Source organism: Nicotiana attenuata, chromosome 4 (genome assembly GCF_001879085.1).
Source record: "Nicotiana attenuata strain UT chromosome 4, NIATTr2, whole genome shotgun sequence".
In the NCBI taxonomy this organism is placed as follows: Eukaryota; Viridiplantae; Streptophyta; class Magnoliopsida; order Solanales; family Solanaceae; genus Nicotiana; species Nicotiana attenuata.
Window position 1 is genome coordinate 8320174 of NC_031992.1, and position 18048 is coordinate 8338221.

The window sequence follows — 18048 nt, forward strand, 5'->3', positions numbered from 1 at the left end:
ACTCTGCACACTGTGCAGATTTTGGAGATAGTCCCAGCGGCGGTTACTAGCGAGCCTGGATCAGACACTTGCGGAGACTTGAGGTACTGCTGTTCAGCGCCCGCAGCTCCTGGAGTCCCCATCCTCTTTTCTTTTAGTTGTACAACTTCATTCAGACAGCTTTTGTACTTATTTCAAACCTTTACGTGTATTACTTTAGAAGAACGTGCACTTGTGACACCAGGTTCAGGGAATTGTAATAGGCGATTGGTTGTTTAACTTCCACATTTGTACTTAGAACATATATGTTATTGTTGTTCGTTATTATTATTATCGTTTAAGCTGCTATAGCTTGCCTAGCAAGTGAATTGTTAGGCGCCATCACGATCCCGGCGATGGAAAAACCGGGTCGTGACATGATAGGTCATCTTATGATTTACATCATAAGATGACCTATCGGGTCATCACAATATAACTATCCCGTTTAGTATAGAACATGCCTACGTGTTTTAACTGCCTATTTGAACTCTGTGTAGCATGTTTAGTGAAATTTCCTGCTTTCCTTGATTTGCACTTAGCCTAAACTGTAGGTTCAGATACAAACTCAAAGACAGACTAAAGTTAGAGCCTTTTTGTGAATGATGATAATAGTTCACTAATCACAACCAATAAAATGGTGTATTTAAAAATCTCGATATAATTATTAGGCAAGAAAAATAACTGAGACATTTTATTTTATTGTACTACTATTTAAGTTTTAGTTTATAGTGACTTTGAATTCAACGAGCTGTGTCCAAAAAAACTTTGATAAATCGTGACGGATTCAAATTATCAATTTGAAAAAATTGGAATTCTTGTGGGACGCAAATGAAGAAGCTTGATCAAAGTATTGGTTTTTTTTTTGGTCTTTTTTTTTTGAGCAAACAGGAAATAGATATATTAATAGCTAAGGAACATCCAGTACATAGTTAACATAAGTTGCATCACGGAGGATGCATTTGTTTCCTAAGCTTGCGAGCATATTACAAGCTTCATTACATAGAAGTTTTTCATGACAAGTTGATTCAAGTTTGTCAGTTTCAACAAAAACTGTTACATCAAAAGGTGGTACGACAAAAACTTTTTCTGTGGACTTCACTGCTTTGCTTCTTCCTGCCAACCCCTGAGATTTGCTTTCCCTTCCTAGGACTCCTTTAGCTAGCTGGTGGGCAATCCTATTCCCCTGCCTGAAAGTGTGCTGGAGAGTAACCCTCTGTTGGTGCATTAAGGACCTGCTATCATTAACAGTTTTGTTAAGTAATTTATTACCATTTTGTATTGCCTGGATAGCCTCTGAGCAGTCACTCTCAATCTCAAGTGGGAAGAGATTCCATTACTTTGTTGTTCGTAGCCCTTCTCATAGTGCTTTTAATTCTGCTGCAAGGGAGCCATTTGCATGTGCTAGTTTTGCAAAACCAACCACCCAGCTGCCTGTTGCATTTCTAAAAACACCGCCTAAACCATAATTTTTGTCATAGCTATGAAAACTGGCATCCACATTCAGTTTGTACCACCCCCTATGTCACGACCCTAGTTCACCAACCGTGAACATGTCATGACGGCACCTGGTCCCCATGACCAGGTAAGCCTAACATTTGCGGAAATATAATAATTGCGGAAAAATAGAGAAAAACAAATCAAATATCTAAAGGAAACTGTACTGAACGCCGCTTGGCTAGTACAACTCATTATCACAAGTCTAAAACAATTCCCAAAACCCGGAAACTCACGGGCAACACAGGCTACAGAAGTGTATAGTAAAGGTTCCAAACTCCAGAATTTCTAACAACCGAAAGAAGGAAAACTATGTACTAAAGATAGAGTAAGAGGGAGACTCGTCGGTCTGCGGACGCAGCAGATCTACCTCGAAGTCTCCGTAGTCCTCCTACCTCACTGATAGTGCGCCTGAGTGGAGGTACCTGGATGATCTGCACATGAAAAACATGCGCAGGAAGGGCATGAGTACACCACAGCGGTACTCGGTAAGTGTCAAGCCTAACCTCGGTTGGGTAGTGACGAGGAAGGTCAGGGCCCTACTGAGACAAAATATAATAATAATAATAATTTAACAATATAAAAAAATCTGACAGATATAATAAGTACAGCAGTGAGATAAGACAAGTCAACGAGGTAATAACAACTACAAAAGACAGAGTAAATATAGCTCAATGTCACTGATACCAATGAGGGTCTCCCAGGATACCGTCCTGTAGCCCTTTTCTCAACTTTCCAGTGGATCTCCTGGGATACCGACCCGTAGTCCAACCATCAATGTGCAGGGGGATCTATCGGAAATCTAACCCGCAGTCCCAAAGTAAAAGTGCAGGGGGATCTATCGGGAATCTAACCCGTAGTCCCAAAGTAAAAGTGCAGGGGGATATATCGGGAATCGAACCCGCAGTCCCAAAGTAAACAAACAAGGGGGGGAGCTACCGGAATCCCACATCCGTAGTCCCAATGTAAATGCGCAATCACAACCAGAAGGTACACGGAAACGAAGTACAAAAGACAAGCAACGGGTAGTACTGGCCTAGCATGCTTCACGTAGTACAGTTAAGGCAACTTAAGCAATTAGGCAAGTTAAATCAACTAAACATGCTTTCCTAATCTAGCACAGGTTATAATTGCAAGTAGAATAAAGCAAATATGAAAGGAACTCAATCTCAATATCTTAAGAAAACCGGATTTTCAACAATTGGCTCAAGTACGCGCCCGTCACCTCGCGTACAAGGCAGTCAAATCAACAAATAACAAATCCTAAAGGGAAAGGTCCCCCACACAAGGTTAGACAAGCCACTTACCTCGAACCGGCTCAATATCACTAGAAACCGCGCCTTTGCCATGAGTATCCGACCCCAAATGCCCCAAATCTATTCAATTCAATTACATATCATAAATAATATTGCAAACAACTGATTCCACTATTAAAGTTAAAGCTAGGGCGCGAAAATACATAAAATGACCAAAACGCCCCTCAAGACAACGTCTCGGAATCGAATAATTTTCACATTTTTAGAACCCTCGTACTCTCACGAGTCTAACCATATAAAAATCTCCCAAATCGGAGGTCAAATGCCCACTCAAAACTCAATAGTCTAGCCAATGAAGTTTTACCCCAAATTATCCAATTTTTGGTCCAAAATTCAAATTCCAATGATGTATTTAGCTATATAATGATGAAATATAATGAAAAGGGATCAAGGAAACGTTACCCAATAATTTTCTCTTCAAAACCCACTCAAAATCGCCTTAAACCGAGCTCTCAATTCATTTTGCAACTTATGAACTCAAACCCTCGACATCTCTATTTCTGACCAGGGGTTTCTGCTTCTGCGGACAAGGGACCGCTTCTGCGGTCCCGCTTCTGCGGACCACGAGCTGCTTCTGCGGTTCTTCATTAAAATCAAGATTTCTGCTTCTACGGCCCTTCACCGCACCTGTGGTTGCCGCTTATGCGGATTCATTACCGCTTCTGCGGTTTCAAACAAAATTCCAAGGGCCACATCTGCGACTACTATCTCGCAGGTGCGTAACCGCTTCTGCGGTTAAACTTCCGCACCTGCGGAAACTGAAGAAGCCCTCGAATTTCGCACCTGCGGTGGTCTAGCCGCTTCTGCGGCTCCGCTTCTGCGCTTCCCAAGCCGCAGAAGCGGAAATACCAGATGACAGAACCTTCAGCAATTCATTCAACTTCAAAATTTTCCGTCAACCACCTGAAATCATCCCGAGGCCCCTGGGACCTCAACCAAAAGCACCAATACCACCTAATACCTTATTCAAACTTGTATCAATCCTTAAAACACCGGAAACCCGATTAAATCAAAGATTCAAGCCTAAGAACTACAAGTTTCTTCCAAATACGCTTTCTATCAAAAACCTAACCAAAACACGTCCGAATGACCTGAAATTTTGCACACACATCCCAAATGACATGACGGAGCTATAGCAACTTCCGGAATTCCAATCCGACCCTCTGATCAAAAACTCACTATCGAACCGGAAACTTCAAAAATTCAAATTTCAGCATTTCATGCCTAAATGAGCTACGAGCTCCCAAAATACATTCCGAACACGCTCCCAACCCCGAAATCACCTAACGGAGCTAACGGAACCATCAGACTTCCATTCTGAGGTCGTCTTCATACTGTTCCGACTACGAACCACTTTTCAACACTTAAGCTCTCATTTAGGGACTAAGTGTCCCAAAACTTTCCAAAACTCAACACCGAGCGTCCCGGCAAACCAAAATAGCAGAAATGAACTTAGGGGAAGCAGTTAATGGGGGATCGGGGCGTAAATTCCAAAAAAACAACCGGCCGGGTCGTTACATCCTCCTACACTTAAACATTCGTTCGTCCTCGAACGAGCATAGAGAACATACCTGAAGTAGTGAAAAGATGAGGGTACTGGCTGCGCATATCCTGCTCGGTCTCCCAAGTTGCCTCCTCAGCCGGCTGACCCCGCCACTGAACCTTTACTGAAGTTATGTTCTTTGACCTCAACTTTCTGATCTGCCTGTCCAAAATAGCCACTGGCTCCTCAACGTAGAATAGATCCTTGTCCAACTGGACTGAACATAAATCCAACACGTGCGACGGATCACCGTGATACATCTGGAGCATCGAAACATGAAATACCGGATGAACTCCGGCCAAGCTGGGAGGTAAGGTAAGCTCATAGGCAACCTCCCCAACTCGCCTCAAGATCTCAAAAGGGCCAATAAACCTCGGACTCAGCTTCCCTTTCTTTCCAAACCTCATGACGCCCGTCATAGGCGAGACCCGAAGCAAAACCAGCTCACCAACCATATATTAAACATCACGAACCTTCCTGTCCGCGTAACTCTTCTGTCTAGACTGGGCTGTACGAAGTCTGCCCTGAATCACCTTGACCTTCTCCAATGCATCCTGAACCATCTCTGTACCCAATAGCCTGGCCTCACCCGGCTCAAACCAACCCACCGGAGATCTACACCTCCTGCCATATAAAGCCTCATACGGCGCCATCTGAATGCTGGACTGATAACTGTTGTTATAAGCAAACTCCGCCAATGGCAGGAAATGATCCCAAGACCCTCCAAACTCAATCACGCACGCACGGAGCATGTCCTCAAGAATCTGAATAGTGCGCTCGGACTGTCCGTCCGTCTGGGGGTGAAATGCTATGCTCAACTCCACCCGAGTGCCTAACTCCTGCTGCACAGCTCTCCAGAACAGCGATGTAAACTGAGTACCTCTGTCCGAAATGATAGAAACTGGAATACCATGCAGACGGACGATCTCCCTATTATAAATCTCCGCCAATCGCTCCGATGAATAAATGGTACACACAGGAATGAAATGAGCGGACTTGGTTAGCCGGTCGACAATAACCCAAATGGAATCAAATTCTTCAAGGTCCGTGGAAGTCCAGATACAGAATCCATGGTGATGCGCTCCCATTTCCACTCTGGAATCTCTATTCTCTGGAGCAACCCACCCAGGCGCTGGTGCTCATACTTCACCTGCTGGCAGTTGAGGCATCTAGACACATAACCAACTATATCCTTCTTCATTTGCCTCAACCAATAGTGCTGCCTCAGGTCCTGATACATCTTCGCGGCACCCGGATGGAAGGAATACCGCGAACTATGGGCCTCTGCTAGAATCAACTCTCGAAGACCATCAACATTAGGCACACAAATCCGTCCCTGCATCCTCATTACTCCATCATCTCCAATGGTCACATCTCTGGCATCCCCACGCTGGACTCTGTCCTGAAGGACAAGCAAATGAGGGTCATCATACTGCCGCTCCCTGATACGGTCAAATAGGGAAGACCGGGAAACCACACAGGCTAGAACCCGACTGGGCTCCGAAAGATCCAATCTCACGAACTGGCTGGCTAAGGCCTAAACATCCATCGCCATAGGCCTCTCTAAAGCTGGTAAATATGCCAAACTCCCCAAACTCTCCGCCCGGCGACTCAAGGCATTCGCCACCACGTTGGCCTTGCCCAGGTGATATAGGATAGTGATGTCATAATCCTTCAGCAGCTCTAACCACCTCCTCTGACACATATTGAGATCCTTTTGCTTGAGCAAGTGTTGCAAACTCCGATGATCAGTATAGATCTCACAAGGCATACCATATAGGTAATGACGCCAGATCTTCAAGGCATGAACAATGGCAGCTAATTCAAGGTCGTGGACAGGGTAATTCTTTTCATGTATCTTCAATTGTCTGGACGCGTAGGCAATCACCCTACCGTCTTGCATCAACACTGCTCCAAGGCTAGCTCTCGAGGCATCACAATAGACAGTATAAGACCCCGAACCGGTAGGAAAAAACATCAAGATTGGGGCTGTAGTCAAAGCTGTCTTGATCTTCTGAAAGCTCGCCTCACACTCCTCTGTCCACTGAAATGGGGCACCCTTCTGGGTCAATCTAGTCATAGGGGCAACAATCGATGAAAATCCCTCCACGAAACGACGGTAGTAACCCGCCAATCCAAGGAAACTGCGAATCTCTGTAGCTGAGGACGGCCTGGGCCAACTCTGCACGGCCTCTACCTTCCTCGGATCCACCCGAATACCCTCACTAGAAATCACATGGCCTAAGAATGCCACAGAACTCAGCCAAAACTCACATTTTGAGAACTTTGCATATAATTTCTCTCCCTCAAGGTCTGAAGCACGGTCCTCAGGTGTTGCTCATGATCTTCCCGACACCGGGAATACACCAAAATATCATCAATAAAAACAATCACGAACGAGTCAAGATATGGCCTGAATACGCTGTGCATCAAGTGCATGAAAGCTGCAGGGGCATTGGTCAGCCCAAATGACATGACAAGGAACTCGTAATGGCCATATCGAGTCCTGAAGGCAGTCTTTAGGATATCTGGCTCCCGAATCTTCAACTGATGGTAACCTGAGCGCAAGTCAATCTTAGAAAACACCTGTGCGCCCTGAAGCTGGTCAAACAGATCATCAATACGAGGTAAAGGATAACGGTTCTTCACTGTAACCTTGTTCAACTGGCGGTAGTCAATACACATGCGCATAGAACCATCCTTTTTCTTCACAAACAAAACAGGAGCACCCCACGGTGAAACACTGAGTCGAATAAAACCCTTACCAAGAAATTCCTACAACTGATCCTTCAACTCCTTCAACTCAGGAGGAGCCATACGATACGGAGGAATGGAAATGGGCTGAGTGCCCGGCAACAGATCAATGCTGAAATCAATGTCTCTATCAGGCGGCATGCCCGGGAGATCAACTGGAAATACATCGGGATAATCCCGTACCACTGGAACAGAATCAACAGAAGGGGTATCAACACTAACATCTCTCACATAAGCCAAATACGCGGCACACCCCTTCTCAACCATGCGCTGAGCTTTAAGAAAAGAGATAACTCTACTGGGAGTGTGATCTAAAGTACCACTCCACTCAATACGCGGAACACCTGGTATAGCCAGCGTCACGGTCTTGGCGTGACAATCAAGAATAGCAAAGTGGGGCGACAACCAGTCCATGCCCAGAATAATGTCAAAATCCACCATACCAGTAATAACAAGTATGCTCTGGTCTCAAAACCACGAATAGTAACCAAACATGACCGATAAACGCGGTCCACAACAAGAGAATCTCCCACAGGAGTAGAAACATAAACGGGGGCACTCAAAGAATCCCGAGGCACACCCAAATGCGGAGCAAAGTAAGTAGACACATAAGAGTAAGTAGAGCCTGGATCGAATAGAACCGATGCCTCTCTGTGATAAACCAGAATAATACCTGTAATGACGGAGTCGGAGGCAACAGCCTCAGTACGAGCAGGAATAGCGTAATATCTGGCCCGGCCCCTCTCTCGAGGGTGACCTCAATCTCCCCGACCTCCACCCCTAGCCGGCTGGGCAGGTGGGGTAGCTGAGGAGCGCGCTGCGGCTGAGCAGTCTGTGAAGATGCACCCCTACCAAGTCTGGGGCAGTCCCTAACCATGTGGCATGTATCACCGCACTCGAAACAAGCTCTGGGAGGACGCGATGGCTGTGACTGGCTGGGACTAGGCCTGCTGGACTGACCTCTGGAAACACCCCGCGCAAGAGGCGCGCTAGAAACTGGAGTTGCATAGTAAGGCTCCTGAGGTGTAGGCGGAGCTGGAGTACTGCCGGCTGCTGGAAGAGCTGAATGAACAGGGCGACCAGCATAACCCCTACCATAACGACCTGCTGATGGGGTACGGGCACCAGAGTAGTGACCCGACTCTCGAGACCTCATGGCCTCCCTCTCTCCTCGCTCCCTGGCGAGCATACCCTCAATCCTCCTAGCAATGCTCACTACCTGCTGATAAGGAATGTCCATCTCCAACTCTCGAGCCATGCTAGACCTGATGGGCGGAATAAGGCCCTCAATGAACCTGCGAACTCTCTCTCGAACTGTAGCAACCAAAGCCCGGTGCGTGCCTGGCCAACCTGGTATAACGGATGGCATACTCTGAAACTGTCATAGTACCCTGGCGCAAGTGCTCAAACTTTGCGCGCCATGAATCTCTGAGGCTCTGGGGAACAAACTCTCTCAAAAACATGTCCGAGAACTGGGTCCAAGTCAGTGAAGCAGCCTCGACTGGACTGTCTACCTCATAAGTGCGCCACCAATCATAGGCTGCTCCCTGAAGCTGAAAAGCAGTGAAAGAAACCCCGCTGGACTCCATTATGCCCATAGTGCGAAGAATATGATGACACTCCTCTAGAAATCCCAAGGCATCGTCTGATGCTAATCCACTGAACACTGGGGGATCATACTTCTTGAACCTCTCAAGCCTGCGCTTCCCAAGCCACAGAAGCGGAAATACTAGATGACAGAACCTTCAGCAATTCATTCAACTTCAAAATTTTCCGTCAACCACCCGAAATCATCCCGAGGCCCCCGGGACCTCAACCAAAAGCACCAATACCGCCTAATACCTTATTCAAACTTGTACCAATCCTTAAAACACCTAAAACAACACCGGAAACCCGATTAAATCAAAGATTCAACCCTAAGAACTACAAGTTTCTTCCAAATACGCTTTCGATCAAAAACCTAACCAAAACACGTCCGAATGACCTGAAATTTTGCACACACATCCCAAATGACATGACGGAGCTACTGCAACTTCCGGAATTCCAATTCGACCCTCGGATCAAAAACTCACTATCGAACCGGAAACTTTAAAAATTCAAACTTCGGCATTTCGAGCCTAAATGAGCTACGAGCTCCCAAAATACATTCCGAACATGCTCCCAACCCCGAAATCACCTAACGGAGCTAACGGAACCATCAAAATTCCATTCCGAGGTCGTCTTCATACTGTTCCGACTACGGAGCACTTTTCAACACTTAAGATCTGTTTTAGGGACTAAGTGTCCCAAAACTTTCCAAAACTCAACACCGAACGTCCCGGCAAACCAAAATAGCAGAAATGAACTTAGGGGAAGCAATTAATGGGGGATCGGGGCGTAAATTCCAAAAACGACCGGCCGGGTCGTTACACCGTAGGGGGTTTGACCCAGTTAATTTTTATAAGGGATTGGGAGGATTAATAAAGGATTTTTCCGTGAATAGTTTAAATTCCACTACCTTTTGCATGATTTGGGAACCCCTTAATTTGTTAGTCGTGTTGTTGATGTTATTACTGTTTCTATTAATCCAGATATGCCAGATGATGAAGGGACGGAAGTTTTTCCAGTTTATAAAGTTATATTTTATAGGAATGTTAAAGTCCCTTATTTGGAGAAGCCAGTGCTTCCCACTTCTGTTGATTGGATGGGTTCCTTGCAGTTCCCTCCAGAGAGTACTGACAGCTCTACAATCCAGGAAGATATGTTCAATCGACTCTTCAATAGGGTTTTTGCAGATGGGACAATTCGAATCAATGTTTAGTCCAATCTGTGAAAGGTACTTCCTGCAAGGGATTCGACTGTGAAGACATTGCCATAGGAAAAATCTGATTTTATTGGGGCACTCCAAATGCCAGATCCATTCGAAGTCAGGGTTAGAGTTCTTCAGAGATTCTAGCAGAGTATAACAAGAGGCGGTGGTAAAGACTCCCTTAGTGGTGAGGGACCAAGTAGGTAAGTCAATGGGAAGGCCTTTTTGGCGGATTTTTGTTTTGGAGATGGTGGTTAACAAATACGGAGAGGGAGAGAAGGTTAAACAGTTTAGCTTCCAATTAGTACCATCAAAGATATCTCTAATTTTGGTGGAGAAATCTTTGGCTGAAGGGGGGCCTGTAACTAGGTTCCTTAGGTTACCAATATTTGGAATCCAATTGGCCTCCCATAGGTTAAGATTGGAATGGATGTGGGGGGACCATGTAATGCCTTTGGAACAGATGTCCCACCCTCTGCAAATGCTTTTCCAGAGGAAGGAGGTTCTATTCGCAGAGGAGATATTGCAATAGTATGAGATGATAAGCTTTGCCCAAGGAATAAGAGCATTATTTGTAAGGAGTCTCCAGCTTAAGCTAGCCAGAGTGCAAAGGTTTTTATTGAGAGCATTATGGATCCCCAGTCCACCATATTTTTTGGGTTGGCATATAGTGGACCAGTTTACCAAGTGAAGTTTCCTTTTTTCTACTGTACTACCCCAAATGAAATCCCTTTGGACTTTATCAATCTCTTTAAGGGTTTTGCTAGGGAGTAGGGTGTATTGCATGTAGTGGTTTGGGATGGAGTTGAGGCATGATGACGCAAGGGTTGTTCTTCCTGCCAAACTAAAGAACCTCATTTTCCAGGATGCAAGTTTTGTTCTCATTTTGTCTATGAGGAATTGGTAATCCCTAGGTTTTGGGCTGTGGTGAAGGATAGGGAAACCAAGATATGTGCCAAAGTTGTTACTCTTTTTAATACCTAGAGAATTGGTAATGTTGGTGATGATTGAGTGGTTACAGTTTTTAGAAAACAGGATCTTCGATTTAGTAAAGTTGATGCTTTGACCAGATAGAGAGCAAAATAGGTCAAGCCCATTTTTTATGGCCTGACAAGATTTAGTATTAGCTCTTGCCATCAGAGAAAGGTCATCAGCAAAGAATAATTGGGAGATCTTTGTACATTTATATCCTAGGGAAATGGGGTCCCAATTTTTGATGTCCACTTGGTATTCTATATCTCTGGTGAGTATTTCTAGGCAGAGGATAAAGATAGGGGAGATGGGGTCGCCTTGTCTAATACCTCTACTTGGTTAAAAATAGTTTGTAACAGCTCCATTTACTAAGATTGCTATTTTACTGGTAGAAATGCAATTTACCAGGAGGTTAGAGAATTTAGGAGGGAAATTAAAGAAATCTAGGGTGTGACGAATGAAATACCATTCAAGACGATCAAAAGCCTTTTCCAAGTCAATTTTCAGAATCATATTGCCTTGCTTACCTTTCAGTTTATTGAATTTAGAAATCATTTCCTGGATGATGATAGCATTGTCAGAGGCTCTTCTATTTTTCATAAAACTAGCCTGATAAGGACTGATTAGTTGATCCAGGAAAGGTGTGATACTATTGGCTAGAATCTTGGTAATTATTTTATAGATAGTGTTGCACAAGCCAATAGGTCTGAAGTTTTTGATATTATTAGCATTATGGAATTTAGGAACGAGGCATAGAAAAGTCTTGTTAATATCCGGAGGGATTTTTTTTTTGGTTGTTGAAGATGTTATGGCAGAGCTTCTTGACAGAATCCCCTATATGGAACAAATATTTTTGGAAGAAGAAGGGGTGCAGACCATCTGGTCTGGGAGACTTGAATGGTTTGAAAGAGAAGACTGCACTTTTTATCTCATTATCCAGGAGGGGGGTATCTAGGTGTTCTAGGTTGATAATCTTGCAACTGGATTGAGTATTTAGGGGGTTAGCCCAGGAAGAGTGAGTATGAGAAGAGGTAAAAGCAGAGGTAAAATAGTTTTGGACATGGGCCAGAATAAGACTATGAACATTTATCCAGTTACCAGCATCATCTTTGAAGAAAGTAATTTTGTTTCTTCTTTTTCTATTGGTGGCAGAGATGTGGAAGAATTTAGTATTGGTGTCGCCATCATTAAGCCACATTATCCTGGAACTAAGTTTCCAGTAGTCTTCTTCTATCTTTAGGATATCATTGAACTCATGTTGAAGATCTAATTCTAAATTTTTTAGGAAAGAGCTGGTAGCATAGCTGTTAGAAGCTTGGATGCCTTGTAGTCTAGCTAAGAGTTTTCTCTTCCTTCCCATGATATTGCCAATAGTGTTGTCCTTCCAAGGTTTAACATTATCTATAAAATTAGATCTAGCCTTAAAGTAGTCACTGTTATTCCAGGAGTTTGTAACAACAGATTGGAACTCCGGATGTTTACACCAAAAGGTTTCCAACCTAAAGGGGACCTTATGAGGAGTTCTATTTCTAGGAATTAATTCAACTAGGATAGGATTGTGATCAGAGTGGGTTCTGGGAAGATTGATAATAGAGCTTTTAGGAAAAAGTTCTAACCATTCTTCATTTCCAAAAACTTTATCAAGTCTTTCTAAAATAAGGCTCTTATTACTATGTCTATTATTGGTCCAAGTGTATTTGCTTCCCTTGAAACCTAGGTCAACTAGGTTGCAATTATTAATTCTAGACCAAATATGTTTAGTTCTACTATCCTTGATGGGTTTACCTCCAAATTTCTCACTAGCAGTTAAAATATCATTAAAATCACCACCTACTAGCTAAGGTCCTTTATAAGTATTACTAATATTTTCTAGGTTATCCCACATGTATTTCTAGAATGAATATTGGTACTAGCATAAATTGAAGTAAAGAGCCAAGGTTTACGTAAAGGATGTACCTCTATAGTTGCATGGATCTCCTGACCTCTTCTAACAGCATCTTGGACGTTGATTATATCATCCCTCCACATCATAACCATACCACCTGACTGCCTCTCCGAAGGAACTTCTATCATCTCAGTGAAACCAAATTCGCTGAGCATGGCAGCATGGTTGATCATCCTTGTTTCTAGCAAAGTAACCAAGCTCGGCCTATGAGTGTCTATCATCTCCCTAAAGTTTCTCCTAAAGTTGTCATTGTTTCCTCCCCGAATATTCCATAGTATGAAATTAGTAGACTGATTTGTGGCTAAGTCAGTGTTGTTCATTTTCCCATTCTCCCTTATTCCCCCCGCTTGGACAGGGTTCCTCCTCATTGATGGAACTAGGATCATAGCTTTGTTTGCCACAATAGGGTCGTGTAGAGGGCGGATATCCATCGAGCACTTGTATAGGGCTAACGGGCAACTGAGAACATGCCTCTTCTCATGCCTCTCCGTGAATAGAAAGATTTTTATTCCATCTAGGTTTGAGAGTTCTAGGGTTGTCACTAAGTGAAGATTGAGGGGGACATCGTCCTCCTCCATCTCTACCTCCACTGGCCCTGGTATGTGGTCTTCTTGTTGTTGTGGTGGGGGTACTGGTGGTGGTTTGGGGGGTTACCATCCCTTGGTTCCCTAGATTGACATCCCAAGGGAGAAATATGGGGTTTAGGTGGGTGTACATCTCCGTTGGAAAGAAAGGGAGGTCCAGTGGAGCATTTAGAGGGTGCATGGGGTTGAATTGAGGAGGCATATTCCATTGCTCTCTCATTGTTATGGCCATTTGAGGATTCAACGATGGTGCCATGGGATGAATGACATTGTTGAGCCATACTTAGTTTAGATAGATGTTCATTGCCAATCTCACCCCCTCCGTGATAAGTTGAGCTTGGTATTCATTGTTGTGCAAGATCACCATGGCTTCTTGGCCGTTGATCGGCACTGTGAATGAGAGTGCATGGCCCATGAGCCCTAACTCCATCCAACTCGAGGGTTGGTAATCTTGTGCTTGGGGGGGTTGAGCGTAAATTATTTGGGGTTGTTCTTGGGGATAGAGGGGGGGAATGTTTTCCATTTGGAGAGGGCGACGTTGTCTCAAGATTTGAACTAGTCGAGTTCTTCTCCTTAGGGTTGATGGAACTCTTGGCATTTTGGTTAAGACAAGTTGAATTAAATGCACTGGTAATTGGCATGGGATGTTGGATAGGAGGAGAGGTTAGCCGATTGGGTGGGGAGGTGATGATTGCTTCATTTTTGTCTATGGCTTTTGGTTGTCCTAGGTCACTTTTAAAAGAACACTTAAAGGCTTGGATTGGATTACCCATGGGAATGTCCATTTGGCAACTTTCTTCTATGGTCCTTGCCATTTGGCCAACATGCATGGATGGGGAGATTTTGGAAGATTCTTTAGATAAAGGAAGATTTTGGATAGATTTCGTATTAAGGAGGGGGTTTGGGGCAGTAGGGGTATGATTAGTGATAGGGGTAGATTCGTCCATACAAGAGCCATTTTGCATGGCATTGGATTTCACTAAGGAGTTGGCAATGTGGGGTGCCACGTTGGAGTCTTGCATGCAAGTATCTTGTGTGTCAAGATCCAAGTCATTATTTAATTGATTAAATAAAATTATCATTATCCATAGTGGTTTGTGTCAAAACCTTTTGCCTCTCTTCTAAAAGGTGGTTTTCCATATGAGAGGTAGATTGATCAAAAGTCGATTCTGGATGCGTAATGATAGGAGGATTTTAATTGTTAGAAGGATTATTTTTTGTTTCATAATGGAGTGTTTGGGTAAACAAGAACTTACCTGTCTTTGCATCGAATAGTTTAACCGGAATACCTGGACTTTGGTTGCCATTTGCATGGATGGTAGGCATTTGATTAGGAGTTTTTTTGCCTTGATTCTTCTTTTTATTGAAGGAGACAGTTTTCCATTCAGAATCACAAGCTTCTTGTGGAGCTACTTGTTGATGTTCTTGTCCTGCATGGTGAGGATCCAAGTTTTGCATCTTGATATAGTTGCATTGTCTTAGTGTGTGACCAAAACGGTCGCAATTTTTGCAAAGAAAATCCTCCCCTTCATAGAGTATATCTTGCTTGTGGTCTCCAACAAATAGGAAAGGCTGAATTGGAATTTCCAGGGGAATTTCGACACAAATTCTTGCATAACGACCTCTTAGGGTAGTTGAGGTGCATGTGTCAATTTTTAGAAGGCGTCCTATTGCATTACTAAGTTTTGCTAGGATTCTCCCATCATAGAATTCAGTTGGTAATTGGGGCAGCCTTACCCAAACTGCCGAGGAAGTTAGTTTTTCATTTCTAGCCACAAAGTTTGGTTTCCATTTGGAGATAGATAGGAAATGACCATTTATGAACCATGGTCCTAGGTGAATAGCTTTATCCATATTTTCTTTCTTTGTGAACTTGATTATGTAATAGTCCTCACCAAGATCAATTAAAGAGAACTCCTCCGTTGGTTTCCATAGATCTTGGATCTTCTTCTTTAGGTAATGGTGTAGCATACGTTTCCCTACTAACTTGATTATAATAGAGAATTTCCATGGCTCATAGATACGTTGTCTATCTTCCAGTGAAAGAGAGATTTGTATAGCTTCACCTAGATTAGTTCCTTGATCACTCACTATTTTTGTGTATTCCACTTTCTTTGTTGGTTCAAGCATCTCATCATAATCTATGGAAGGAGTGAAAATTGTTAGGTTAGATTTCAATAGTTGATCCTTAAAGGATATTGGTCTTTCCAGATTGTTTGGTAAGGGAGGGTGTTGGATTAAATCTGGTGGTTTTGGAGGGATGGTCTCTTGCCTCTCAAAAGGTTGGGAATGCATACTAGAGAGAAGGTGGAGTTTCTCACTCTACAGAGTGAGATTTTTTTTTGGTCAATATGTGTTATTTCAATTTATTTTAATATTATATTTTATTTTAGAATTTTCTCAAATATATGCCCGAGGAACACAATTTCTTCCTCTATTGATCTATCTAAATACAATCAACATTAATCATTTTCAATAACTCAAACTTTATTATTTTATTTTATAAATAAAATATATTATTTAATGATATTCTTTTAATTGTATACTCATTGATATATATATATATATATATATATATATATATATATATATATATATATATATATAAAAACATATTTCATCAAGCAACATTTTAAAATGCTGCAAGATCGGAACTACACAACAGTTCGTGTTGGAAGAAGTAAATCCTGGAATGATTTCTCAGAAATTTACGAATTTCTGTTAAGATATGATATATCCACTATCCACAAACAAATAGTAAAAGAAGCAAAACAAAACATGAGATGCACATATTACAATCAAGAAAATTACATATTGAAACCGCGAGAAAAGGCAATAAGCAATTCCCTTAGTTATATGTATGAAAGTGTGCACCAAAGCCCAGGCCAAACATCCAGCATAGAGGAATTTAGAATTTTGACATGTATAGAAGTCAAAGAAAATAAGTTCTCACATATAGCTCTCCCAATCAAACACTTTGTGATTTACCAATCTTAGGAAGTTCTTCTCTCATCTGCAATAAGATGCCAGGATTTCGTTTACTCTCTTCAACTCCAATTAATTGTAATTTCCCAGAGAGGGAAAGATTTTCTCTTGCCACCCTTTTGGTTTATCAGATTTTTAGCTTATCATAACTATACTAGACCTCTATCATAACAAACCCAACTAAATATCCTCTTATCTTCACTTAGTAACCACTGTTTTAGCTCTTCATCCCTGGCTCATATTCCATTTACTTCTACGATGACTACCCTACATAATCTTCATTCTTCACATCTTCTTTCCATTTCTTTTTCCTTGATTTAATAGCTTCTTTTCTTTTTTCTTTTTTTTTTAAATCTCGCCCCCATATGCCCCCTCCCCTCTCTGCAAAGGCAATAGTGGTTCTTCCACTTCCCATCCCCCTCCCACCTTTGGTGACTCGAGCTTCAACTAATGGTTAGAGGTGGAGGGACTTTTCCCCCACTTTTTTTCTTTTTTATTATGCTTAATGACACCAGCATCACTTCTCTGTCAATGAACTACACCATGCTATATTTTCATTTCACAAGGTAATTTATTCGGATACAATGTACCAACCTTGATAAAGAACTTGACAATCCCAAGAGGGTTGGAGTAGTTAAACTAGAGGAGTTGACCACCTTCATCTCCTCTTTCAACACGCCTTCCCGTAACCACTGCTCCATAAAAGAAGTTCAAAATCCTTTTGTTTATATATAAATTCATGAGTTTAGGTTATAAACACTTATCAGTGTAAGGAATTTTTTTACACTATCAGGTCATCCAAAGGATTATCTAATATAATTCACCTTAAAATGTGGGATTTTTCTTGAAAACAAGACAGATTGTGTGCTACAACAGGTAAACATGACCTGATGGTGTAGAAATTCCTTACACTGATGAAGAATATAACTTAAGCTCTAAATGCATACACTCAAATATTAGATTAAGCAAACAACAAAGTAGACACTTACTGTTAGCCAAGTGGAGATAGAACAACAAAATGCCCTCAAAGTGGGTGGTGGTGAAGGCACAGATTTCTCAACCTTATGAATTCTAATCTCAACCATTTTCAAGCAAGTTGCTGCATAAGTGAATTGATAAAGTACATGATAAAGACTGGTATGTGAAAGATGGCTAACGTATATTCCACTCCGCACACAAAAACGCTGCCCTAATTCATCCCAATACAACAGCGTACTCGTAAAACCTTGTAATATTTGCAGCACATTTCGCACCTAAAGAGAAAAGGAAAATCACAAATAGTGAAAAAAAGGTACTAAATTAAAAATGAAAACTTTTTGCGAATTCAATAAATCAACTAATTGAGGGCAGCACTTACTAAATCAACTTCGTTAGTTCTGAAGGAGGAAATTGGCTTAGCAAAATGTATACCGTCGGAATAAGAAGTGTATAATTTGCCGATTAAACTCTGAGGAGCTTCCATAATTAGTTTTGAATGTTTTTATGGATCTATTTTCAGTTTGGAGTTACGAATTGGTTCCATGTTCGGAATTCGATGGAAATTCTGCCGCTTTAAACAGATTGAAAAGAAGGAGAGTAGAAGGGGGAAAGTGTGCTCTCAATTTTCCAAATTTTAGTTTTTCTTTTACTTATGTGTTCCATTTGGAGAA

The 18048-nt window shown here is 42.3% G+C and overlaps 2 protein-coding genes across 2 annotated transcripts; both read right to left on the reverse strand.

Annotated features, from left to right (window-relative positions):
- On the reverse strand, window positions 13698-15544 carry LOC109225082. The gene is made up of 2 exons (XM_019389675.1): window positions 14671-15544; window positions 13698-13804 (listed from the first exon to the last, which is right to left on the reverse strand). The coding sequence occupies exons 1-2, from the start codon at window positions 15542-15544 to the stop codon at window positions 13698-13700; spliced, it is 981 nt and encodes a 326-aa protein (XP_019245220.1).
- LOC109225127 lies at window positions 16076-18048 on the reverse strand. The gene is made up of 3 exons (XM_019389712.1): window positions 17757-18048; window positions 17389-17652; window positions 16076-17091 (listed from the first exon to the last, which is right to left on the reverse strand). The coding sequence occupies exons 1-3, from the start codon at window positions 17859-17861 to the stop codon at window positions 16954-16956; spliced, it is 507 nt and encodes a 168-aa protein (XP_019245257.1). The 5' UTR covers window positions 17862-18048; the 3' UTR covers window positions 16076-16953.